Source organism: Chiloscyllium punctatum, chromosome 29 (genome assembly GCF_047496795.1).
Source record: "Chiloscyllium punctatum isolate Juve2018m chromosome 29, sChiPun1.3, whole genome shotgun sequence".
In the NCBI taxonomy this organism is placed as follows: Eukaryota; Metazoa; Chordata; class Chondrichthyes; order Orectolobiformes; family Hemiscylliidae; genus Chiloscyllium; species Chiloscyllium punctatum.
The window spans coordinates 64,654,889-64,681,921 of NC_092767.1; the positions used below are offsets into that span (position 1 = coordinate 64,654,889).

At 48.9% G+C, this 27,033-nt stretch overlaps 1 protein-coding gene across 2 annotated transcripts in view; it reads left to right on the forward strand.

The window, feature by feature from the left end:
- Positions 1 to 27,033, forward strand: part of rasgrp4 (RAS guanyl releasing protein 4) — a 172,520-nt gene that overhangs the window by 106,309 nt on the left and 39,178 nt on the right. For both annotated transcript variants that reach the window (XM_072549260.1, XM_072549259.1), the window contains exons 4-9: positions 3,255 to 3,317; positions 5,070 to 5,201; positions 9,976 to 10,129; positions 10,648 to 10,821; positions 15,546 to 15,662; positions 18,588 to 18,863. In XM_072549260.1, the coding sequence (XP_072405361.1) occupies positions 3,255 to 3,317; positions 5,070 to 5,201; positions 9,976 to 10,129; positions 10,648 to 10,821; positions 15,546 to 15,662; positions 18,588 to 18,863 (916 nt within the window). The remainder of the gene's footprint in view (positions 1 to 3,254; positions 3,318 to 5,069; positions 5,202 to 9,975; positions 10,130 to 10,647; positions 10,822 to 15,545; positions 15,663 to 18,587; positions 18,864 to 27,033) is intronic.

Sequence of the window (27,033 nt, forward strand, 5' to 3'; positions counted from 1 at the left end):
TAATCTCACACTGGCTCTCCAGCTGACACCACCCCAAAACACCTCCTCCCCCCACACCACCCAGCCCCAACCCCACACCCCTCCACCCCCCCACACCACCATCACCCCAAGCCCCCACTCCACCTGCGACTCCACCACACCCCCACCCCATTCCCCACACCCCCAACCCACACCATCTAACCCCATCCCCCCCCACACCACCATCACCCCACCACACCCCACCCCAACTTCCCCCACCCCAATGCCATTACCCCAACACCATTCTCATCCTCCACAACCCCCCATCCCCAACACCACCATCACCCCAATCCCCCACCCCACCCCAAACTCCACTACACCCCTACCCCATCCCCCACACCCCCAATCCAACCATCCAACCCCATCCCCCACACCCCAATCCACATCATCCAACCCCATCCCCCACACCCCAATCCACACCATCCGACCCCATCCCCCACACTCCAATCCACACCATCCGACCCCATCCCCCACACCCCAATCCACATCATCCAACCCCATCCCCCACACCCCAATCCACATCATCCAACCCCATCCCCCACACTCCAATCCACACCATCCAACCCCATCCCCCACACCCCAATCCACACCATCCGACCCCATCCCCCACACCCCCAATCCAACCATCCAACCCCATCCCCCACACCCCAATCCACACCATCTGACCCCATCCCCCACACCCCCAATCCAACCATCCAACCCCATCCCCCACACCCCAATCCACACCATCCGACCCCATCCCCCACACTCCAATCCACACCATCTGACCCCATCCCCCACACCCCCAATCCAACCATCCAACCCCATCCCCCACACCCAATCCACACCATCCAACCCCATCCCCCACACCCCAATCCACACCATCATTACCCCACCCCATCTCTCAAACCCATCTCACCCCAAACTCCACCACACACTCACCCCATTTCCCCACTTCCAACACCACCATCACTCCAAACCCCCACCCCACCCCCAACTCCACCACAACCCCACCCATCTCCCAACCCCATCTCACCCCCAACTCTACCACACACCCACCTCATCTCCCCACTCCCAACACCACCATCACCCCACACCATAAAACCCCATTCCCCCAACACCACCCAGCCCTATTCTACACAACCCCCAACCCCCTAACACCACCATCACCACAAGACCCCACCCCATCCCCAAGTCCACCACATCCCCATCCCATCTCCCAGACCCCAATCCACCCCAACCCCCTCACACCCCCCAACCACCCCCTAGCCCCATCACCCCACCCCAAACCCCAGCCCACCACCAGCCCTAACCCTAAACCTCCCCCCACCACCCCTCCCCTCAGGAAGATCCCGCGAGTCTATGCGTTGCCCGTCTCCTCCCGCTGTTGCGCCGCCCTTCTGTTAGATTTTGGTCTGCCTCTCTGTGACTGGCAGGAGGTCACATGCCCCCCTGGGTTTTACCTCGAATTCATGTTTAAAAAAGTAACTGCCCTCTGAAGTTGGTCATTCCCGACAGTGCTATGGGCAAGGGAGCCAATCTGCTGGTGATCTAACTGAGAGGTAGTAAAGGCTTGAATAGGGAGGCTGAACGGCCTCCCAGGTGGGCCTTGATGCCACCCCCCGGCCTGGTACAGCAAAATGGTCCCCACTGTCTCCGCGATTCCTTTCCGAGTTTTGCAGAGAGGCAGTGGTCCCAGCAGAGACACAGTGAGATTGTCGATAGATAACCAGGGCTGAACAGAGAGCTTTATGAAGGAAACAGGAAACTGAAACCCTTATCTCGTAGCCTCTCTAGAACTTGAGGTAACTCTGTTTCTCTGAACTCGGGCCTTTCAAAGGAGACGCTGAGCAAATTGAGAACTCCCGGCTGAGAGGATTTCCCCGAGATTCTCGCTGGCTGGAGTGTGAGACTGGTGATCTGTGCTCGTTCTCAACGACACCAATCCCCTTTCCCTTTTTGCCCTAAAAGAAGTGCCAGTGCTGGGCAGGAAGTGGGTGCCAGGCCTAAACCAGTCCCGTGTCAATCTGAAGAGAACCATTTGTGGGCCAACTGAGGCGTCCTAATGATTTGCTCGCTGACATGATAGGGGCCTCTCTGGCTGGGTCCAGCATTTTATTGCCTGTCCCTAGTTGCCCCTTGTGAAGGTGGTGGGGAGCTGTCATAGAGTCATAGACATATTTCTAAGGTGTGAGCAGAAAGATTTAAAAAAGGGCACGGTTGGTGGCATGGAGAGGGCAACCTTTTTCCGACAGAGTGTGGTTGGTGTGTGGAATGAACTTTCTGAGGAACTGGTGGATGTGGGTGCAGTTACAGGATTTAAAAGACACTTGGATAAGTTGATGGGTTATGGGCCAGGAGCAGGCAGGTGGGACCCAGTCTAGTTTGGGAACATGACACCGACTGGTTGGGCTGAAGACTCTGCTTCTGTGCTGTATGATTCTCTGACTCTATAACCCCCCTGGTCTGCCATCTTCTATAAACTCTGTGACAAGTGAGTAAGAACAAATTTTGACTCCCCACTTAGATGTGTAAACCTTTGAATCTCAACTGCCCCTGAAGACTAACTGAGAGGCCCACTCACACCATTTCTGAGGATAATTAAGAGTCAACTTCATTGCTGTGGGTCTAGAGTCGAATGGAGGCCAGACCAGGCAAGAAGGGCAGATTTTCTTCCCTAAAGGAGGTGAACCAGATGGGTTTTTACTGAGACCCGTTCTGTTCCGGGTCTACAATTTGATTGGAAATCCCACAGGTGGGACATCGTGCCCAGTTCTGAGCACATGTTGTCAGCGCTGGTCAGTGGGAAGGGTCACAGGTTCAGAATCCTCATTAGAAAGCAAGTTTCAGGCTGAAGTTTATTGAAATAGAACCCTTCAACTCGACACTGGCTAAATGCATGATGGAGAGAGGTATAGAAGGTGTGAAGGGCCATAGGGCCTGTTCCTGGGCTGAAAAGTTTCTTTGCTCTTTGTGCGGTGATGGCTTTGGATGAAATGAGGCAGGAATCGGGGTTGTGTGGACCATAGTCCAGGCCAGTTGGGCCGAACGGCCTGCTTCCATGCTGTAAAACGCTCCACAGCAACCGGCATCGACGCTGAGGTAGAACTGCCATGGGAAACGGGGACTGAAAAAGTATTTGACGGCGATGAGAATGGGAGGGAAGCTCAGGGTTCACAGAGGTCAGCGCCCACGGGCCGGCAGGACAGTGTGTCGGGCTGAATGTCCTTCGCCCATGATCCTTAACTTCCAGCCACTTACCGAGACGCAGGAGGGGAAAAGCGCGACCAGATTCGGGTGAAGATCTGCCATTTTGTAAGGTAAGTCGTGCACAATAACCACGGGGCTGGGGCATCGGGAGTTTGAGGCCTTTGTAATTTGGATCTCAGCTTTGGGGACTGTAGAGGAATGGCCAGCCGGCTGACTCTGGGATCTGTGGGAGCTCGGTGTGAGACAATCACTTCAATGTTCAGTGGGAAGGTCGACCCCCCAGAATGGTCAGCAGTGCAGGACTGGATATGTCACGGGATGGTCCTGAGGCCAGTGCAGCTTCCCCTGACCTTGGCCATCTTTGTATGGAAGGCTGTGCCCTCAACTGGCACACTCCCCTCTGAGCTATCAGGTTCTGGGTTCAAGTCCGACTCTAGCCGCTAGGGCACTTTGTCCGGGGGGGGTGGGAGTTATGGGGGAGTGGTGTCAGTTGCCACCTTAACACCCAAAACCCTCTGCCCCCCTCCCCCCACCCCCCCAGCGGGCCGTAAAGCATCCCCAATGGCAGGTCTTCAAAGAAGCGCCTTGCCCAATATTTCCCCCAGCACAAAAGGTCCACTCAGCCGTTGTGGGATCCTGCTGTGCACTTGTGCGGGCTGGCGGGTTCCACTTCACGATGGTGACCCTGTCTCGGGGTGGGAGGGGGGTTAGCCTGTTGGCTTCGGGAGCTCCCGTCCACGGGAATCGAGTTTTCCTCTGATGATCCAGGAATTGAAAAACCGGCCATGATGGCTGACCCTTTGGCAGAGGTTGTGGGATAGTCGTTACCGGGATGCCACGCCGGGCAGAATGGCCCCAAACTGTCATGAGAGAGTCTCCTTGATGGCGTGGTTGAGCAGTTGGTTGGTGTGGATCCGTGAGAGATTCATAGAATCCCTACAGTGTGGAAACAGGCCCTTCGGCCCAACAAGTCCACACTGACCCTCCCAAAGAGTAAATCACCCACAGCCACTCCCCTATTACTCGACATTTTCCCTGATGAATGCCCCTAACCTACACATCCCTGAACACTCTGGGCAATTTCCCACGAGCAATCCACCATAACTTGCACATCTTTGGAGAAAATGAGGGGTGACTTGAAAGAGGTTTATAAGATGATCAGGGGAACAGATAGAGTAGACAGTCAGAGACTTTTTCCCGGGGACAACAGGGTGTTACAAGGGGACATAGATTTAACGTGAGGGGTGGAAGGTATAGGGGGGATGTCAGGGGTAGGTTCTTTACCCAGAGAGTGGTGGGGGCATGGAATGCGCTGCCCGTGGGAATGGCAGAGTCAGAATCATTGGTGACCTTTAACCGGCAATTGGATAGGTGCTTAAGCTAGGACAAATGTTTGGCACAACATCATGGGCCGAAGGGCCTGTTCTGTGCTGTAATGTTCTATAACCCACACAGACAGTCAACCGAGGCTGGAATCGAACCCGGGTCCCTGGCACTGTGAGGCAGCAGTGCTAACCATTGAGCCACTGTGCCGCGAGAGGAGAATGTGAGGGGGGGGTGAGGTGGGGGTGAGCAAGGACAGCACTGAAGAAGACAGGAGTTTGATCTTACTCAAAGAGCTTCCCTGCTCAACCCTCCACCTGCTGGTGAAACTGGTTATAACCACACTGCAGTACGGTGGGGCTTGCTCTGGGCAAACTGGGCCTTTGATAGTGCAGCAAAGTTTCCGCTGCGTTCGGAAAATCCAAGTCTTGCGGGAATGGTAGACGTGGAGTTGGAGGGAAGGGCTGGAGGAACAGGGCCGGAGCGGGGAAGAATCCCAGTGCTGCGCTGTTCTCAAAATTGCTCTGTCCTTCCCCCAGGTACTGGATAGCACGTTATCCCATTGTGTTCACTGTGGACAGCAAACTGGAGGATGTGATGTCCCAGTTCTGGCAGTTGGCCCGAAATGAAGGCGAGGAATCTCACTGTCAGCTCATCGACACATCCAACATGTGAGAGCGGCTTCTCTGTCACACTCAGGAATCCCCATCTCCACCCGGATCCAGCCGACCCCCACCCCCCCACCGCCGCACCCACCTAATATCTCAGCCCGCTGTCCTCAATCGCGCAAGACACAAGTGACGAATTCAAATCCCAGTGACTAGCGTTACAGCTGGTACTGAGAGAGTGCTGCATTGTCAAAGGCTCTGTTAGATTCTCAAGTGGACCCACGCGGTCTCGGTGATGTGTTTCAAAGCAGCAGTGGTGGCTTCCTCACCAATCTCAATCCCTCAGCCAACTCCACGACAAAGGTGATCATTGTCAATCCCATTTCTGGGATGTACGCACTGTCCTGCATCAAATACTCCCAGCACAGGGTTAGATTCAAAGTAAAGCTTCCTCTACACTGTCCTGCATCAAACTCTCCCAGCACAGGGTTAGATACAAAGTAAAGCTTCCTCTACACTGTCCCCATCAAAAACTTCCAGAGCAGTGTTGGTACAGGGTTAGATATAGAGTAAAGCTTCCTCTACACTGTCCCCATCAAACACTTCCATTGCAGTGTTGGTACAGGGTTAGATACAAAGTAAAGCTTCCTCTACACTGTCCCCATCAAACACTTCCATTGCAGTGTTGGTACAGGGTTAGATACAAAGTAAAGCTTCCTCTACACTGTCCCCATCAAACACTTCCAGCACAGGGTTGGTACAGGGTTAGATATAGAGTAAAGCTTCCTCTACACTGTCCCCATCAAAAACTTCCAGAGCAGTGTTGGTACAGGGTTAGATATAGAGTAAAGCTTCCTCTACACTGTCCCCATCAAACACTTCCAGAGCAGTGTTGGTACAGGGTTAGATACAAAGTAAAGCTACCTCTACACTGTCCCCATCAAACACTTCCAGCACAGGTTTGGTACAGGGTTAGATACAGAGTAAAGCTTCCTCTACACTGCCCCCATCAAACACTTCCAGCACAGGGTTAGTACAGGATTAGATACAGAGTAAAGCTTCCTCTACACTGTCCCCATCAACGCTTCCAGAGCAGGGTTGGTACAGGGTTAGATACAGAGTAAAACTACCTCTACACTGTCCCCATCAAACACTTCCAGCGCAGGGTTGGTACAGGGTTAGATACAGAGTAAAGCTTCCTCGACACTGCCCCCATCAAACACTTCCAGCACAGGGTTAGTACAGGGTTAGATACAGAGTAAAGCTTCCTCTACACTGCCCCCATCAAACACTTCCAGCACAGGGTTGGTACAGGGTTCGATACAGAGTAAAGCTTCCTCCACACTGTCCCCATCAAACACTTCCAGCGCAGGGTTGGTTCAGGGTTACATACAGAGTAAAGCTTCCTCTACACTGTCCCCATCAAACACTCCCAGCACAGGGTTAGATACAAAGTAAAGCTTCCTCTACACTGTCCCCATCAAACACTTCCAGAGCAGTGTTGGTACAGGGTTAGATACAAAGTAAAGCTTCCTCTACACTGTCCCCATCAACGCTTCCAGAGCAGGGTTGGTACAGGGTTAGATACAGAGTAAAGCTTCCTCTACACTGTCCCCATCAACGCTTCCAGAGCAGGGTTGGTACAGGGTTAGATACAGAGTAAAACTACCTCTACACTGTCCCCATCAACGCTTCCAGAGCAGGGTTGGTACAGGGTTAGATACAGAGTAAAACTACCTCTACACTGTCCCCATCAAACACTTCCAGCGCAGGGTTGGTACAGGGTTACATACAGAGTAAAGCTTCCTCTACACTGTCCCCATCAAACACTCCCAGCACAGGGTTAGATACAGAGTAAAGCTTCCTCGACACTGCCCCCATCAAACACTTCCAGCACAGGGTTAGTACAGGGTTAGATACAGAGTAAAGCTTCCTCTACACTGCCCCCATCAAACACTTCCAGCACAGGGTTGGTACAGGGTTCGATACAGAGTAAAGCTTCCTCCACACTGTCCCCATCAAACACTTCCAGCGCAGGGTTGGTTCAGGGTTACATACAGAGTAAAGCTTCCTCTACACTGTCCCCATCAAACACTCCCAGCACAGGGTTAGATACAAAGTAAAGCTTCCTCTACACTGTCCCCATCAAACACTTCCAGAGCAGTGTTGGTACAGGGTTAGATACAAAGTAAAGCTTCCTCTACACTGTCCCCATCAACGCTTCCAGAGCAGGGTTGGTACAGGGTTAGATACAGAGTAAAGCTTCCTCTACACTGTCCCCATCAACGCTTCCAGAGCAGGGTTGGTACAGGGTTAGATACAGAGTAAAACTACCTCTACACTGTCCCCATCAAACACTTCCAGCGCAGGGTTGGTACAGGGTTACATACAGAGTAAAGCTTCCTCTACACTGTCCCCATCAAACACTCCCAGCACAGGGTTAGATACAAAGTAAAGCTTCCTCTACACTGTCCCCATCAAACACTTCCAGCGCAGGGTTGGTACAGGGTTAGATACAGAGTAAAGCTTCCTCTACACTGTCCCCATCAACGCTTCCAGAGCAGGGTTGGTACAGGGTTAGATACAGAGTAAAGCTTTCTCTACACTGTCCCCATCAATGCTTCCAGCGCAGGGTTGGTACAGGGTTAGATACAGAGTAAAGCTTCCTCTACACTGTCCCCATCAAACACTTCCAGCACAGGGTTAGTACAGGGTTAGATACAGAGTAAAGCTTCCTCTACACTGTCCCCGGGCCTGGGCAGGCATTGGGCCCTTTGCTTATGAAAGCAGTTTGGACCCAGCCTCAGAGGCTGCTGAATGCTAAGGAAGGGGCTGTACTAATGGCCTACCTCACCCCGCTGGCGTTTTGTCTCAGTAATTTACTGATATTTAAAGTTTTTTAACCCTCCACCCAATCCTCTTGCCACCGCATGCCCCTCACCCACCTCCAATGGCTCCTCATAGTCTCCATAGCAACACATGGAGTTGGCCCTTCCCTGCCCAATCACCATTCTTGACAGAAATAGTGAATTCTCTCCTCACAAAAGCTTAGAAAAATAGCCTGCTCGTAATTTTCCTGTAAGTCAGTCTGCTGTTGCAACAACCCCTTAAAAGTGTCAAACAACTGGGCCTTTAAACCTTTAACAGCAGAAACTGTTGATGCCTCTTCACATTGTGCGCACATATATTGAAACACTTGGCAAAAGCGATCACAGAATGTGGCACCATGACACTGTCAACCTTCTCCCGCCTCTGTGTCAGCAAATCTGCTCATGGCTTTGATTTATGGGAGTCTGGGCTCTCAGCCAAACTGGTGACCCCAGGGGGAGATGGGTCTGAGGTCAGTGCCGAAAGCGACTGTGCTAAGCTTAGGATGGAAACCAAATTTGTTGGAAACACTCGACAAGTCAAGCAGCATTAGTGGGAAGAAAAAGACTCAACCCCCGCGTTCGCACTGCTGCGAGCACTGCTCAAAGAGTCCGGCAGACGTTTCTGAGTTTTTCCGGCATTTTCTGTCATTATTTCAGATTTTCATCATCCACAGTGTTTGTGATTCTTACGCAGTGAATGGTTTGCAATCTGGAAGGAGCCTGAGAAGGCAATGGATTCCATAGCCATTTAAAAAAAAAATAAACTTGAAGTAAGGAACAGAAAAGTGCAGGGCTATGCCGAAAAAGTCGGGGGAGTGGGGGCAGTTGATCTTTCGGAGTGCTAGCACAGCTGTGATGAGCTGATTGGCCAGCTCTTGTGCCTGTATCATTCCCTAATTTTGGAAAAAGGCCCCTTTTGTTTGTCATTTCTGTCAACAATTTGGGTGGAAGTGCGGGAGGTATGGTTCGTAAGTTTGCAAATGACATCAAAATTGGTGTGGTACAGTGGACAGTGAAGAATGTTCTCTAAGATTACAAAGGGATCTCAATCAATTTGGCTGAGGGGTGGCAGATGGAATTTAATTTGGACAAAGTGAGGTGTTGCATTTGATAAAGCAACAAGGGCAGGATTTATGCAATTAAAATTAGGGCCTTGGGTAGTGTCGTAGAACAGAGGGACCTAGGGGTTCAGGTACATAATCCTTTGAAGTTTGTGTCATATGTAGACAGGCTGGTTAAGAAGGTATTTAGCACATTTGCCTTCATTGCTCAGACCCTTTGAGTGTAGGAGTTGGGATGCCATGTTGAGGCTGTACAGGACCTTGGTGAGGCCTCTTCTGGAGTACTGTGTCACGTAAGCTGGAGAGGGTTCAGAAGAGAGTTACCAGGATGTTGCTGGGACTGGAGCATTTGAGCTATAAGGAGTAGCTGGATAGGCTGAGAGTTCTTTCACTGGAGCGTAGGAGGTTGCGGGGTGACCTTTTAGAGGTTTATAAAATCATGAGGGGCATGGATTGGGTAAACAGCAGGTGTCTTTTCCCTGAAGTGGAGGGTTTCAAGAATGGTGGGCATATTTTTAAGGGGAGAAGGGAAAGGTTTAAAAAGGACGTGAGGGGCAATTTTTTTACACAGAGACTGGTTCGTATGTGGAATGAACTTTCTGAGGAAGTGTTAGATGCGAGTACAGTTACAACACTTAAAAGACAGTTTGGATAAGTTCATGAATAAGTAATGTTTGGAGAGATATGGTTCAGGAGCAGGCAGGTGGGACTAGTTTAGTTTGGGATTATGGTCGGCATGGATTGGTTGGGCCGAAGGGCCTGTTTCTGTGCTGTATAACTCTAAGTAAACACCAGCTCCCAGTTAATCTCAGGCAGAGTCTTTGCTGTGACACCTTCGGGTCAATATTGGAGGGGGTGTCCTGGTGTACGATTGAGCGGTAACTCTCCTCTCCTACATGCACACAGACACATGCACGAATGGACGTGGAAGTACACGCAACACGCCATCTCTAGCAACAACAAGAAACGGAAAGTCTCCCTGCTTTTCGATCACCTAGAGCCGACGGAATTGGCAGAACACCTCAGCTACCTTGAGTTTAAGTCCTTCTGCCAGTTAACGGTGAGCAGACGCTTCCTGGCGGTGCGTGGGTCGATAAAGTCGGAGACTGGGCGTTTACTGGAGGCTGGTGGGTTGGGTTTTTCAGTTTGGGTGTGCTCCCTCCCCATTTCCAAACCCTCTGGGAGGTTTTGACAGTGAGTCCCTGCCTCTGAGTCACTGCGGACCTTCGAGGATCTGCCTCAGGCTTGTCATGCTGCGCTGGATTTATCCATCATCACTGGGAGGGCACAAGCCCTAAGAGCCAAGGCCAAACTAAGGCCATCTCTTCCAGTGGCCCGACTGAGGGAGTCCTGCACTGGAGGTGGACCACCTTATGGATGGGGCTGCCATCGTATGCGGGGGAGGGTAAAAGACCCCATGGCCGGCCTTTGGAGGGATTTCCCTCTTTGACGTCCCTCAGCCAGCATCATGGGAAAAGTGGACCCCATATGCTGTCATCCTCGGATCCTGCTGTGCACCAAATTACCCTGAATGCGCAAAAGGCACTCATTAAAAACACTTTCTCTCCTGCCTTCCAGTACCTGGACTATAGGAGTTACATGGTGAGTGGGTGTGTGAGGGAGAATCCAGCACTGGAGCATTCGGTGTCTTTGGTTAACGGGATCTCCCAGTGGGTGCAGCTGATGATTCTCAACAGGCCCACAGCAGCTCAGCGAGCTGAAGTCTTCACAAAGTTCATACACGTCGCTCAGGTAAGGATTCGGGCCTACCAACTGGTTGCTAGGCAGCCTTGATGAGCACACTGGGGCAGGGCTCATTCTCCCCGATGATCTCACTATCGAGAATAATTATTTTTTTCTTAACTCCCTGTGCTACAGCAAGCCAATTCGAATCAATTAATATCTTCACAGCTCATCACACAACGAACCCTGGGCACTCTCTCTGCTTTAGTTTTGTCTTGGAACTGAGAGGTTATTTGAAACTCCTAAATGGAGCAGTTTAATCTGCAAGGCAGCCTTCAATAAACTGAGGACAATGGCAGAGGAATTTTCTGGGGTACCTCCTTTCCTTGTTAGCCTTAGCTTTTTCCTCATTTGTTGGTTCCCCTTCCCATTCCCCTGAAACCTGTCTATGGTTGCAGAATCAGCACGGAAACAGATCCTTCGGCCCAACCAGTCCATGCCGACCATAATCCCAAACCAAACTAGTCCCACCTGCCTGCTCCTGGCCCATATCCCTCTAAACCTTTCCTATTCATGAACTTATCCAAATGTCTTTTAAACGTTGTAACTGCACCCACACCCACCACTTCCTCTGGAAGTTCATTCCACACACCAACCACTCTCTGCGTTGAAGCTGCCCCTCATGTCTTTCTTAAATCTTTCTCCTCTCACCTTAAAAATATGGCCCCTAGTTTTAAAATCCCCCACCCTAGGGGGAAAAAAAACCCATCTGCTATTCACCTGATCTCATGATTTTATAAATCTTTAGTTGGTCACCCCCTCAACCTCCAATGCTCCAGTGAAAAAACATTCCCAGCATTTCCTTATAACTGATTCCTGATGAGCGACTTTTGCCCGAAACGTCGATTCTCCTGCTCCTCGGATGCTGCCTGACCTGCTGTGTTTTTCCAGCACCACTCTGATCTTGACTCTAATCTCCAGCATCTGCAGTACCCACTTTCGCCTTATAACTCAAACCCTCCATCCTGGTAAATCTCCTCTGAATCTACTCCAGTTGAATAAGATCCTTTCCATGGCAGGGAAACCATGTTCTGTTTCTAACCCCCCACCCCCGTCCCCTTCCCTTCCCCTGCCTCCCTCCACCCCACAACTATACCTGATCACAGCAACCTACCCTTCTTATACCCTCCTCACCAATTTATCTAGCCTCCCTTTCTCGTTCTCTACAAAATGCCGTCGTAATTGAAAATTAGCCACTCCAAGTGCTCTGACCCAGTTACTCTGGGGGGGGGAGGCATTTCTCTTGAATTCCTGACTGGATTTACCAGATACCAACTAATATCGACGGTCCCTCATTCTAGTCGGCTGCACGCACCTATCTTCTATTCTCTTGTGGGATGTGGGCAAGGCTGGCATTTATGCCCATCCCTCATTGGCTCTCTGGGCCATTTTAGAGTCAGCTACACACAGGTTTAGAATCACATGAAGACCAGACTGGGTAAAGATGGCAGATCTATGTCCCACAAAGGTGGAGTGAATGGGTTCTTAGAATGGTCACCTTTTGACTTCAACGATGTTTGACTCCGATTTTTTAACAGAGTTGAGTTGGATTTTCACTTTCACCAGTTGCCATGGTGGAACTTTCACACCAAAACAGAAAAACAAAAGGCCATTCGGCCCCTCGAGCCTGTTCCGCCATTCAATAAGGTTACGGCTGATCGTCCAATTCAATCCCTGTTCCCGCTTTCTCTCTTTAGCCAGAAGAAGTCAATCTAACACCTTCTTGAAGACATTCAATGTTTTGGACTCAACCACTTTCTGTGGGAGTGAATTCCAAAGGCTCCCCACTCTCTGGGTGAAGACATTTCTCCCCATTTCAGTCCTAAACTCCACTCAGTCCCCGTATCCTTAAACTGTAACCCTCTGGTTCTGGACTCTCTGGTCATCAGGACCATCCTTCTCTGTTTCGCCAGTGGACCTTTCAAATGTTCGAATCCCGTGTGGCCCCACGGCATTTGCCCAAACCTTTGGTTTACCAATCTGGGTGTTACCACTCTGTTCCCACAATCTCGCTGTGGAAACAGTACAAACATTTTCTCTAAATGCACCCAATCAAACTCTTTTTGAGTCCTAAAGACCTAGAGTTAAACAGCACAGAAACAGACCCTTCTGTCCAATTCATCCAAGCTGACCAGATATCCTAAATTAATCCTGTCCCATTTGCCAACACTTGGCCCATATCCCTCTAAACCCTTCCTATTCATATACCCATCCAGATGCCTTTTAAATGTTGTAATTGTACCAGCCTCCACCACTTCCTCTGGCAGCTCATTCCATACACGTACCACCCTCTGTGTGAAAACGTTGCCCCTCAGGTCCCTTTTAAATCTTTCCCCTCTCACCCTAAACCTATGTCCTCTAGTTTTGGACTCTCGTACCCTTGGAAAAAGCTTTAACACCCTATCCATGCCCCCTCATGATTTTATAAACCTCTATAAGGTCACCCCTCAGCCTCCGACGCTCCAGGGAAAACAGCCCCAGACTGTTCAGCCTCTCCCTGTAGCTCAAATCTTCCAACTCTGGCAACATCCTTGTAAATCTTTTCTGAACCCTTTCAAGTTTCACAACATCTTTCCTCTTGCAGGGAGACCAGATTTGTATGCAGTATTTTCTTGAAGCCATGTTTACATTTTGAGATTAATAGATCTCTAGACTGTTTAGTCCTCCCTGATTTCATAATCTCTTAATCTGGCATCGTCCTTGTAAATTGTTCATAAATTGTAAATTGTTGCGACACAGGGAGAGCAGACATGTATGGGCGGCACGGTGGCACAGTGGTTAGCACTGCTGCCTCACAGCGTCAGAGACCCGGGTTCAATTCCCGCCTCAGGCGACTAACTGTGTGGAGTTTGCATATTCTCCCCGTGTCTGCGTGGGTTTCCTCTGGGTGCTCCGGTTTCCTCCCACAGTCCAAAGATGTGCAGGCCAGGTGAATTGGCCATGCTAAATTGCCCATAGTGTTAGGTAAGGGGTAAATGTAGATGTAGGGGTATGGGTGGGTTACGCTTCGGCGGGGCGGTGTGGACTTGTTGGGCCGAAGGGCCTGTTTCCACACTGTAAGTAATCTAATCTAATCTAATGTGCTCCTTTCTCCACAAAGTCCAAGGTAAGCTCACCTCCTTACAGTTCGAGCAAACAGGAAATGAACTCCTGGGTCCCACTGCTCCCCTTTGTGACATTATTCATCTCCATTGTCGTTCCCAGTCAGTTGTGCCCCAGTACCCCTCAACTACTCAACCTTCAAATCATAATCGCACAGCGCGTTAATTCATAACCACTTATCAATGGTCACTTTTCCGTCTCTGCTACACTTGACTGGCCTGACCTACACGTGACTCCAGTCCCACAGCAATAACTGGTGAGGTCAAATCGGTACACCTTAGTCACTAGCTTTGCTCCTTTATTACCATCTGGCTTTCACCATCATTTCTTGCTAGTATCGAATTGTCCTTGAATTGAGTGGCTTATTCAACCATTTATTCGGCCAGTTCAGAATAAACCACTCTATTGTGGATTTGGCGTCACGTATAGGCCGGACTGGGTAAGGATGACAGATTTCCTTCCCTGCATGACCTTGGTGAATCGGGTGGGTTTTTAACGACAATTTGATGATGGCCTCCTGTTTGCCACTAGATTTTTTTTTCTCTCTCATCAGGAATTCAAATTTGACTAGCCACTTACAGTGAGATTCCAAACTGACGTGCCCAGGATTATTAGCCCAGGCTTCTGATTGACATGGTGTCTCAGTGGTTAGCACTACTGCCTTACAACTTCAGGGACCCAGGTTCAGTTCACCCTTGGCTGACCACAATACATGGAGCTCTCCTCATTCACTACGGTTTCTTCCCACAATCCAGGGATGCGCAGGATAGGGTGGATTGGCTGTGCTAGATTGCCCAGAGTGTTCAGGGATGTGCAGACTAGGTGTGTTAGCCATGGGCATTGCAGGGGGATGAATCTGGGTAGGACGCCCTTCAGAGGGTCGATGTGGACTCGTTGGGCTGAATGGCCTGTTTCCACATGATGGGGATTCTATGGACGCAAGTGCATTCCACTAAATCCCAGAGATTGGATCAAAATGCATTATCGTTTTTGTTTTTTTTCAATAATGTCTTCATGGGACATGAGTCTCACTGGCAAGGCCCAGAATTTGTTGCCCATCCCTAATTGCCCGTGAGCACAGTAGTGGCTATTTCAGAGGGCAATATTGCTGTGGGACTGGAGTCACATGTAGGTCAGGCCAGTCAAGTGTAGCGGAGGCGGAAAAGTGACCATTGATAAGTGGTTATGAATTAACGCGCTGTGCGATTATGATTTGAAGGTTGAGTAGTTGAGGGGGTACTGGGGCACAACTGACTGGGAACGACAATGGAGATGAATAATGTCACAAAGGGGAGCAGTAGGACCCAGGAGTTCATTTCCTGTTTGCTCGAACTGTAAGGAGGTGAGCTTACCTTGGACTTTGTGGAGAAGGGAGCACATGTCTGCTCTCCCTGTGTCGCAAAAAGCAGGTAAAGGTATGAACAATTTACAAGGACAAAATGGAGGACCAGTTTCCAATTATCATGTTGTTTTGATGTTCCTTTTCTCTAACCCCCTCTCTTGGTGTCCACACTCGAAGACAGAATGAATAAAGGTGAAACATGAACGGTGGTGGGGGGGCCTCTTTAAAACGCGCGTGTCCTGTTTTGAGTCGTTTGATTGTTCCTCGTTGCCTTCTTCTTGCCTCACAGAAACTGCGGTTGCTCCAGAACTTTAACACTCTCATGGCGGTGATCGGGGGCCTCTGCCACAGCGCCATTTCCCGGCTCAAGGAAACCAGCTCCTACCTCTCTCAGGATGTCACCAAGGTCTGTCCTCTTTACTCATGCCTCTCTCTCCCTCTCTCTCTCTCACTCAGTTGGGCCATTGCTGCTGTGTAGAGGGATCTGGGTGTTCTTGTGTGTGAATCGCAGAAGGTTGGTCTGCACGTACAACATATCATTCGGAAGGCAAATGGAATTTTGTCCTTCATTGCTAAAGGGGTTGAGTTTAAAAGCAGGGAGGTTATGTTGCAGCTGTACAGGCCGTGATGAGGCCACACTTGGAGTACTGTGTGCAATTTTGGTCTCCTTCCTTGAGAAAGGATCTGTTGGCACTGAAGGAAATGCAGAGGAGGTTGATTCCAGAGTTGAGGGGGTTGGCTTATGAGGAGAGACTGAGTAGATTGGGATTATATTCATTGGAATTTCGGAGAATGGGGGTGGGGGTGTCTTATAGAAACATATAAAATTATGAAGGGAATGGATAAGGTAGAGGTAGAGAGGATGTCTCCACTGTCAGGTGAAACTAGGACAAGAGGGCATAGCCTCAAGATTAGAGGGAGCAGATTTAGGACTGAATTGAGAAGGAACATCGTCACTCAGAGGGTTGTGAATCTGTGGAATTCCTTGCCCAATGAAGTAGTTGACGCTACTTCAGTAAACGCTTTTAAAGCGAAGGTAGATTTCGTTTTGAGCAGTAAAGGAATTAAGGGGAACGGTGAGAGGGCGGGTAAATCGATGAGAAGCTCAGCCATGATCTTATTGAATGGTGGAGCAGGCTCGAGGGACCAGACGGCCTACTCCTGCTCCTAGTCCTTATGGTCTTGTGGTTATTTTTGGCTCCATCTGACTCTGAGATGCTGAGGGATCTGTAAGACCTGAGGCAGTAGGAGATTTGGAAAATAGAAGCCGAAAATAGAATAGTAGCAGCTAAAAGCAGGAAAAGATGGGACAGGTCAACTATTTCCATTGGTGAGGGATTCTTCAATGAAAAGCATAGTCTGAGAAGTCAGGCCGTTCAGGAGAGACGTTACGAAGCACTTCCACACACAAAGGGTGGTAGATGCTTGGAATTCCCTTGCACAGATGGTAGTGGACGCTGGATCGGTTGCTAATTTTAAATCTGAGGTGGACAAGTTGTTGTTAAGATACGGGAAGGGATGCAGGCCAAAAGCAGCTATATGGAGTTAGGCCACTGATTCACCATGACCTCATTCAATGGTAGTACAGACTCGAGGTGTTGAATGGCCTACTCCTGTTGCTATGTCCTCCAGAGAATCTCAGCGGGGAGAAAGAGATGTCAACATTCAGGAGCCGATGTAGGACCATCAGGCCTACTCTGCTATTCAGTGAGACCATGGCTGATTTGATGTTGTCCTTTCAGTGGCAGCCTGGAGTGTTGGGCTGGATTGTTGCCGACTGGAACGGATTCTGAGATTCGTGCTCGCATTCCCGGTGACATTGAACTGGGAGAAGGTTGGGAGCAGCAATCCCCACATCCTTCACTCCCGGCCTGGGCCTGGGTGGGGGGGGGGGGGGGGGGGGGGCGTTGGGCATTCCCTGGTTCCCGAGGAGCAGGAGAATCAACGTTTCAGGCAAGAGCCCTTCCTCAGGAGCCTGACAGAAACGCTGACTCTCCTGCTCCTCGGATGCTGCCTGACCTGCTGTGCTTTTCCAGCACCACAACTCTCGACTCCGATCTCCAGCATCGGCAGTCCTCGCTTTCTCCCGAGTTCCCCACAAGCTCCGTGGAGTCCACGAGCTTAGCCAGGACTTTGTGACTCCCCACCTCTTAGAGGAGTCATGAACCGTAAACTTAATGATGGCTTTGAGAGGCCTCATGTCCTTCTGCCAGCCTGTGCCCTCCCATCAAACTTCAACAGTGAGTCGTTCCCCTCTGGAATAACCCAGGGCACATCCATACCCATTCTCCCGCATCTGCCCGGTGCCGAAATAATGAACAGGATAGTGACAACGGTATGTGTGGAATGTTTTAAACAGAAAGCCACTCATAATTTTCCCTAAAAAGACACCGAGACCACAGCTAACCAATGAGACTGTGACTCAGCCAGATCTCTGATGAAGCAGGATCAGAAACTATGAGGACTTGACACTTTCATATCTTGTGTAAAATAAAATTCGCCCATTGACAAAAAAAATGATGAAGCCATCATTCGAGCAATGTGTTCCCAGCCATGCCTCACTATCTACGTACAGGTGGTCGTTGCGTTCCTGTGTGACCCCCTGCGATACAAAAATCACTCAATAACAAATACACTTGAAATGTGTAATTGCGCTATAGCTAACACATACTTTAAAAGTTCGCATTTTTAAAAACTTGTTTCCCCAACTGCGTTACCGCCAAATTGCGTTGACGAAACGCACGTTAAAGGAGATCAGCCCGTACACCCTCACTAAGTTCATATATGGTCACCGATACAAGACACAGACATCGCTCGTTACCTTGGACACTTACCATATTGGGTATCTCTGCTTTCAGACATGAGAGAAAGAGAGTTGAAATGCATGCTTAATTAGCAGCCTCACAGCGCCAGGGACCCGGGTTCAATTCCACCCTCAGGCAATTGTCTGGATCGAATTTGCACGTTCTCCCTGTGTCTGCGCGGGTTTCCTCCCACAGTCCAAAAATGTTCAGCCTGGGTGGATTGGCCAGGATAAATTGCCTGTCGCACGCAAAGTAGGTGGGTTAGCCACGGGAAGTGCAAAGGTTGGAGTGGGTCTGGGCTTACGCCCGAGACGTCGACTCTCCTGCACCTCGGATGCTGCCAGGTTTTCCAGCACCGCACTCTCGACTCTGACCTGCAGTCCTCACTTTCTCCTGGGTCTGGGGGGGATGCTCTTCGGAGAGTTGATGCCACTGATTATGAGGAGAGGATGAGTGTAGTTCTGTTGGCCCAGTCTCTAATAATCGGTCACTTAGCCTGATGATGTTCTTCTGTCTCTTCATCACAGACATTGAATGAAATGACAGAGCTTCTGTCCTCCTGCAGTAACTATAGCAACTATCGGCGGGTCTTCAGTGAATGCACTGGTTTTAAAATCCCCATCCTTGGGGTCCACCTGAAGGACCTGGTCTCCCTGAATGAAGCCCTGCCAGACTATATAGAGGATAAGAAGATTAACCTGAACAAGCTGCAGCAGCTGTACAGTCGCATCCTGGAGCTGATCCAGATCCAGGGCAGTACTCCACCTTTCGAAGCGAACAAAGACCTTGTCCATCTGCTGACGGTGAGTCGATCCCATTAGCCTCGGATGGGAATGGGAATGGGAATGAATAATAGCCAGACCCCGACTAACCCTGGGCTGGATCAATCTCTGAAGCTTTCTGTGACTTCTATCGTTAAATATCCAAGTATTTCTCTCCAAGGGTTTGGCCACCAGTCCAAGTATCTCGGAAAGGGCCTTCCCAGGGGAGTAGTGGCCAAATGGTATTATCACTGGATTATTAGTCCAGAGGTGCAGGTAATGTTCTGGGCTCGATTCCTGCCGTGGGTGGAATTTGAATTCAATTTTAAAATCAAATCTGGAGTTAAGAGGCTGGCGACTGGGAGTGATGTGGTGGCCCAGTGGCTAGCACTGTTGCCTCACAGCGCCAGGGTCCCAGGTTCAATCCCAGCCTCAGGGTGACTGTCTGTGTGGCGTTTGCATGTTCTCCCTGTGTCTGTGTGAGTTTCCTCCGTTATCATTATGCCCTCTAGTTTTGGACTCCCCTACCCTTGGCGAGTCACCTTATCTACACTCCTCGTGATGTTATAAACCCCTACAAAGTGATCCAGTCCAAAGATGTGCAGGATAGGTGGATTGGCCATGCTAAATTGCTTGTAGTCTCCAGGGTCGTGCCATGGGGAATGCAGGGGATCAGGTGGGTCTGGGTGAGATGCGCTTCAACGGGCCAAGTGGTCTGCTTCCACACTCCTCAATGACTATCAAACCACAGTTAATTGTTGGGGAGTAACCCATCTGGTTCACTAAAGTTCTTCCGGGAAGGAAATTTGCCATCCTTAGCTGATCTGGCCTACATGTGACTCCAGACCCAGAGCGATGTGGTTGACTCTTAACAGCCCTCTGGGTAATGAGGAATGAGCAATATGTGGCCAGTGATGCCAACATCTGGTGAATAAGTCAAAAGAATTCAGAGACTATCTAATGACACTCCTGTGAGGCACCTTGGGATTTCTCTATCAATGTATGTTTCTGGCTTGGCATTATGGACGAGACTAAACCCCCTCAAAATATTCAGAAGATCTCCTGGACCCTGACCTTTTCTTATTTGAAAGGCAAATTTAAGGAGTTGCTTTCCAAATTCAATTGGTCAAACTACTGGATTAAAACAAAACATAGAACATAGAACATAGAACAATACAGCGCAGTACAGGCCCTTCGGCCCTCGATGTTGCGCCGATCAAAGCCCACCTAACCTACACTAACCCACTATCCTCCATATACCTATCCAATGCCCGCTTAAATACCCATAAAGAGGGAGAGTCCACTACTGCTACTGGCAGGGCATTCCATGATCTTACGACACGCTGAGTGAAGAACCTACCCCTAACATCAGTCCTATATCTACCCCCCCTTAATTTAAAGCTATGCCCCCTTGTAATAGCTGACTCCATACGTGGAAAAAGGTTCTCACTGTCAACCCTATCTAACCCCCTAATCATCTTGTACACCTCTATCAAATCACCCCTAAACCTTCTTTTCTCCAAAGAAAACAACCCCAAGTGCCTCAGCCTTTCCTCATAGGATCTTCCTACCATACCAGGCAACATCCTGGTAAACTTCCTCTGCACCCGTTCCAGTGCCTCCACATCCTTCCTATAGTATGGCGACCAAAACTGCACACAATATTCCAGATGCGGCCGCACCAGAGTCTTATACAACTGCAGCATGACCTCAGGACTCCGGAACTCAATTCCTCTACCAATAAAAGCCAGTATGCCATATGCCTTCTTCACTGCACTATTTACCTGGGTGGCAACTTTCAGAGATCTGTGTACATGGACACCAAGATCCCTCTGCTCTTCCACACTACCAAGTAGTCTACCATTAGCCCAGTAATCCATCTTTTTATTACTCTTACCAAAGTGAATCACTTCACACTTAGCTACATTGAACTCCATTTGCCACCTTTCTGCCCAGCTCTGCAGCTTCTCTATATCCCGCTGTAACCTGCCATATCCTTCCTCACTGTCTACAACTCCTCCGACTTTCGTATCATCCGCAAACTTGCTCACCCAACCTTCTAACCCTTCCTCCAGGTCATTTATAAAAATGACAAACAGCAATGGTCCCAAAACAGATCCTTGCGGAACACCGCTAGTGACGGCACTCCAAGATGAACCTTTGCCATCAACTACTACCCTCTGTCTTCTTCCAGCCAGCCAATTCCTAATCCAAACCTCCAACTCACCCTCTATGCCATATCTCTGTATTTTCTGCAGTAGCCTACCATGGGGGACCTTATCAAACGCCTTACTAAAATCCATATATACCACATCTACCGCTTTCCCCTCATCTACCTCCTTCGTCACCTTCTCAAAGAATTCAATAAGGTTTGTGAGGCACGACCTGCCCTTCACAAAACCATGCTGACTATCCTTGATCACATCATTCTTATCCAGATGTGCATAAATCCTATCCCTTACAATTCTCTCTAAGACTTTGCCCACAACAGAAGTGAGACTCACTGGCCTATAGTTACTAGGATTATCCCTACTCCCCTTCTTGAACAAGGGAACCACGTTTGCTAGCCTCCAGTCCTCTGGCACTACTCCTGTAGACAAAGAGGACACAAAAATCAAGGCCAATGGCTCTGCAATCTCCTCCCTTGCTTCCCAGAGAATCCTAGGATAAATGCAATCAGGCCCAGGGGACTTATCTATTTTCACCCTTGCCAGAATTTCCAACACCTCTTCTCTACATATCTCAAAGCCATCCATTCTACTTATTCGTGCCTCAGTATTCATATCGACAACAATGTCCTGTTCCTGAGTGAATACTGACGAAAAGTATTCATTCAGCGCCTCCCCAATCTCTTCAGCCTCCACACGCAACTTCCCATTACTATCCTTGATTGGACCTATTCCTTCCCTAGTCATTCTTTTATTCCTAACATACCTATAGAAAGCCTTAGGGTTTTCCCTAATCCTACCAACTAAGGACCTTTCATGTCCCCTCCTTGCTGCTCTTAGCTCTCTCTTCAGGTCCTTCCGGGCTACCTTATAACTCTCAATCGCCCCTATTGAACCTTCACGCCTCATCTTTACAAAGGCCGCCCTCTTCCATTTAACAAGGGATTCCAACTCCTTATTAAACCACGGCTCCCTCACATGACCCTTTCCTCCCTGCCTGATAGGTACGTACTTATCAAGGACACTCAATAGTTGCTCCTTGAACAAGTTCCACATATCAATTACGCTCTTGCCTTGGAATCTACTTTTCCAATCCACACATCCTAAGTCATGCCTCAACGCATCATAATTTCCCTGCCCCCAGCTATAACTCTTGCCCTGTAGTACACACTTATCCCTCTCCATCACTAGAGTAAAAATCACCGAATTGTGGTCACTGTCCCCAAAGTGCTCACCTACCTCTAGTTCTAATACCTGGCCTGGTTCGTTACCCAGAACCAAATCCAGTATGGCCTCACCTCTTGTTGGCTTATCTACATATTGTGTCAGGAAACTCTCCTGCACACATTGCACAAACACTGACCCATCTAACGAACTTGAGCTATAGCTTTCCCAATCAATATCAGGAAAGTTAAAGTCTCCCATAACAATCACCCTATTACTGTCACTCTTCTCCTGAATCATCTTCGCAATCCTTTCTTCAACGATTCTAGGACTATTAGGAGGCCTGTAAAAGACAGTGTTTTATTCATCCACTGTCATCAAAAATACAACAAAATAATGAAGGAATTCACATTACTTGGAACACTCAATAGAATAATAGGTACAGTAACTAATACTAATTAACTGTCCCAATATAGTAACAGCTCATAAACACACCCCCTCGGCGAAGAGGGCAAACTCAGAAAAGCAGAAGTGGCTTTCAGAATGGCAGGCAGTGACCAGTGGGGTACCGCAGGGATCAGTGCTGGGACCGCAGCTTTTTACAATATATGTTAATAATATAGAAGATGGTATCAGCAATAACATTAGCAAATTTGCTGATGATACTAAGCTGGGTGGCAGGGTGAAATGTGATGAGGATGTTAGGAGATTACAGGGTTACCTGGACAGGTTAGGTGAGTGGGCAGATGCATGGCAGATGCAGTTTAATGTGGATAAATGTATGGTTATCCACTTTGGTGGCAAGAACAGGAAGGCAGATTACTATCTCAATGGAATCAATTCAGGTAAAGGGGCAGTACAGAGAGATCTGGGTGTTCTTGTACACCAGTCAATGAAGGCAAGCATGCAGGTACAGCAGGTAGTGAAGAAGGCTAATAGCATGCTGGCCTTCATAACAAGAGGGATTGAGTATAGAAGCAAAGAGGTTCTTCTGCAGCTGTACAGGGCTCTGGTGAGACCACATCTGGAGTACTGTGTGCAGTTCTGGTCTCCAAATTTGAGGAGAGACATTCTGGTTATTGAGGGAATGCAGCGTAGGTTCACAAGGTCAATTCCTGGAATGGCGGGATTACCTTACATTGAAAGACTGGAGCGACTGGGCTTGTATACCCTTGAATTTAGAAGACTGAGAGGGGATATGATTGAGACATATAAGATTGGACACATATAAGAAAGGATTGGACACTCCGGCAGCAGGAAACATGTTTCCGCTGATGGGTGAGTGCCGAACCAGAGGACACAGCTTAAAAATACGGGGTAGACCATTTAGGACAGAGATGAGGAGAAACTTCTTCACTCAGAGAGTGGTGGCTGTGTGGAATGCTCTGCCCTAGAGGGCAGTGGAGGCCCAGTCTCTGGATTCATTTAAGAAAGAGTTGGATAGAGCTCTTAAAGATAGCGGAATCAAGGGTTATGGAGATAAGGCAGGAAGAGGATACTGATTAGGAATGATCAGCCATGATCATATTGAATGGTGGTGCAGGCTCAAAGGGCTGAATGGCCTACTCCTGCACCTATTGTCTATTGTCTATTGGCTCACATACGATTCCCATAGCAGGAAAGGAAGGCCCAGCTTTTGCCGTAAACAAGAGAGGGGGAAAAAAAATCTTCTACTTCTTCAAGACCCCAACCACAACTGCTGAAAGCTAAAACGACAAATCTTGGCTCTCTGTGGGAGCTTGACCCCACCCAGCCAGGCTGCTTCTATTGTTCCAGCTTTAAACCAAACCCTCACAATATGTTTACGCTAGTAGACTGTTTGCCACCTCTGCCTTAAAAGCTCTCTTTAAAAAAAAGGACAAAATATACTTCGTAAAGCCATAGTATCATAAAGATGTACAGCACAGAAACAGATCCTTTAGTCCAAGAGCTCTTAAGGATAGTGGAATCAAGGATTATGGGGATAAGGCAGGAACAGGATACTGATTGAGGATGATCAGCCATGATCATAATGAATGGTGATGCTGGCTCAAAGGGCAGAATGGCCTACTCCTGCACCTATTGTCTATAGTCTATTGTCTAACCCGTCCATGCCAACCAGATATCCCACCCCAATCTAGTCCCACCTGCCAGCCCCCAGCCCATATCCCTCCAAACCCTTCCTATTCATATACCCATCCAGATGTCTGCTGAATGTTGCAATTGTACCAGCCTCCACCACGTCCTCTGGCAGCTCATTCCAAACCCGTACGACCCTCTGCTTGAAAAATTATCACAAAGGAGATACAGACATTGCAATATTGGTCCCTTCTGTCTGAATTTGCGAGCATCCAAAAGAAAGATTCCCAGTAAAAAAAGCACAGCGTCAGTGGGAAGGAGTGAAGAATCAAACTGGGCTCTTGAGATGATGTTTCTGAGTTTCCTGAAAGAGTCAAATGTGAGACTGGTCTGAAGCACCAACATTACAAAAAAAAAGAAATCCTTGAGTTGCAAAAACGTCATTGAAATTGGAAACCTGAATAGAAAGTGGTAGAGAAACTCAGCAGGTCTGGCAACATCCGTGGAGAGAGAAACAGGGTTAATGTTTTGAGTCCTCACCTGGCTCCTCTTCAGCACTGAAGACAGAAATGCTACTGGTTTTATAATAACAAAAAAGAGGGGAGGGGTTTGGGTGGAGTGACAGGTCAAGGGAGATTCCGTGAAAAAGACGGAATGGAACAGAATTCAAAGGGATTGCTAGGGGCAGGATTGGACGGTTTGAAGCTATAGGGAGAGGCAAAATCAAACTTGGAAATTGCTGGAAAAGCTCAACAGGTCTGGAGCATCTGTGGAGAGAAATCAGTTAATGTTTCAGGTCCAGTCACCTTTCCTCAGATTGTGAGACTGGGGTTTTTTTTCCCTGGAGTGTGGGAGGCTGAGGGGAGAGGGATTTATAAAATCATGAGGGGCATGGATAGAGTGAACAGCCAAGGTCTTTTTCCCAGGATAGGGGAGTTCAGAACTAGAGGGCATAGGTCTAAGGTGAGAGGGGAAAGATTTAAAAGAGACCTAAGGGGCAACGTTTTCACACAGAGGGTGGTACGTGTATGGAATGAGCTGCCAGAGGAAGTGGTGGAGGTTGGTACAATTGCAACGTTTAAAAGGCATTTGGGCAAGTACATGAATAGGAAGGGTTTGGAGGGATATGAGCCAAACACAGGTAAATGGGACTAGTTTAGTTTGGGAAACCTGGTCGGCATGGATGAGTTGGGCCGAAGGGTCTGTTTTGGTGCTGTGTGACTCAATGACTGCAGCAATAAACAAAAAGTTGTTTTGGGGTAAGGGTTAATGGCAGAGTAAATCATAGAATCGTACAACCTCTCCAGTGCAAACGTAGACCGTTCAGCCCATTGAGCCCGCACTGACCCTCCAAAGATCATCCCACCCCCTACTTTATCCCCACATTTCCCGGGGTTAATCCACCTAGCATGCACATCCCTGAACACTATGGGCAATTTAGCATGGCCAGTTCACCCTAACCTGCACACCTTTGGACCGTGGAGCACCTGGAGGTAACCCACACAGACACGGGGGGGGGGGGGGGGGGGGGGGGACAGCTCCATGTAGGAGCTGAAAGTGTGGAGTCAAGATCAACTCTGGCACGAGGGGAGTAAATAAAATGGTCTAGAAAGGAGAAAGGAAGTTGAAAGTCTGCAGTGTTGAGTCAAGATGGCTGTAAATTGGTAAGTTGTGGAATGATTAAATCAGTCTGACTTTCAAGGGAGGCTGGGAACTGAGATTCCAATTAGTGAGGGCCAACTGGAGAAGCCTGACGAGAAGGGTCTTCAAGAGAGTAAACATCGAGGCCGTCAGCTTGGACCCCAATGGGGTTAGCTTGTGGGCAAGCACCCAGAGCATCAGAAGAAGGGAAATGTCATATCGAACTTACCGCTGTCCATCTTAAATAGGGAGATAACAGGGTTGGATGCAGGATGGGGCCCATCTTTTTTTTTATTTCAAAAATATACTTTATTCATAAAAGGATTTGATGGTCTGTACTTTTGGTCATGCCACACATATGTCAACATTTACAAACAGAGATCAGAATTTATCCTTGTCATATACAGGTCTGTGCATTTCTCAATCTTATGCCCATATATTTGGCTGAAGCGTCAGCAGAGCCCAAAAAACGTCCGCATGGGCCCCCTGTTCCTCTTTAGGCAGGCCGATCTTACACGGTGGTCTTTCCCCACCGCGCCTTGGCGGCAGCTGCCCCAAGCTTCAGCGCGTCCCTCAACACTTAGTCTTGGACCTTGGAATGTGCCAGTCTGCAACACTCAGTCGGGGTCAACTCCTTCAGCTGGATGATCAACAGGTTTCGGACCGCCCAGAGAGCGTCCTTCACCGAGTTGATGATCCTCCAGGCGCAGTTAATGTTCACAGTTGTAATGGGGCCCATCACAATTTTGGGTTTGGTTTTGGATTCAGGCAGTTCCCAGATGGGCATGAGACAAGTGTCTCTATATGTAAGAAAAGGGGCCTTTTATAGACCGGGTCTGGGGAGGGGAGGGTGGGGAGAGGATGATGTCGGCAACTAGGACTGTCCATAGTGCACCAATGAGTGGGAGTGACTACATCGCCCTACAGAGAGCCAGCACAGCCTTGATGGGACGAGTGACCTCCTTCTAAATGGTAATGACTCAATTACTCATGACCCACTGACCAATAGTTTGTCATCACGATCGTCCAAATCCATTGAAGTCTTGTTGTAATTGGGACGACCTTGATGATAAACTATTGGTCAACGGGGTCATGAGTAATTGAATTCTCAGAAGCAGGTATTAGGGAAACCCTGACTCTGGGTCACAGCAGTGGGTTCTAAGAGAGGTGACCAATGGTTT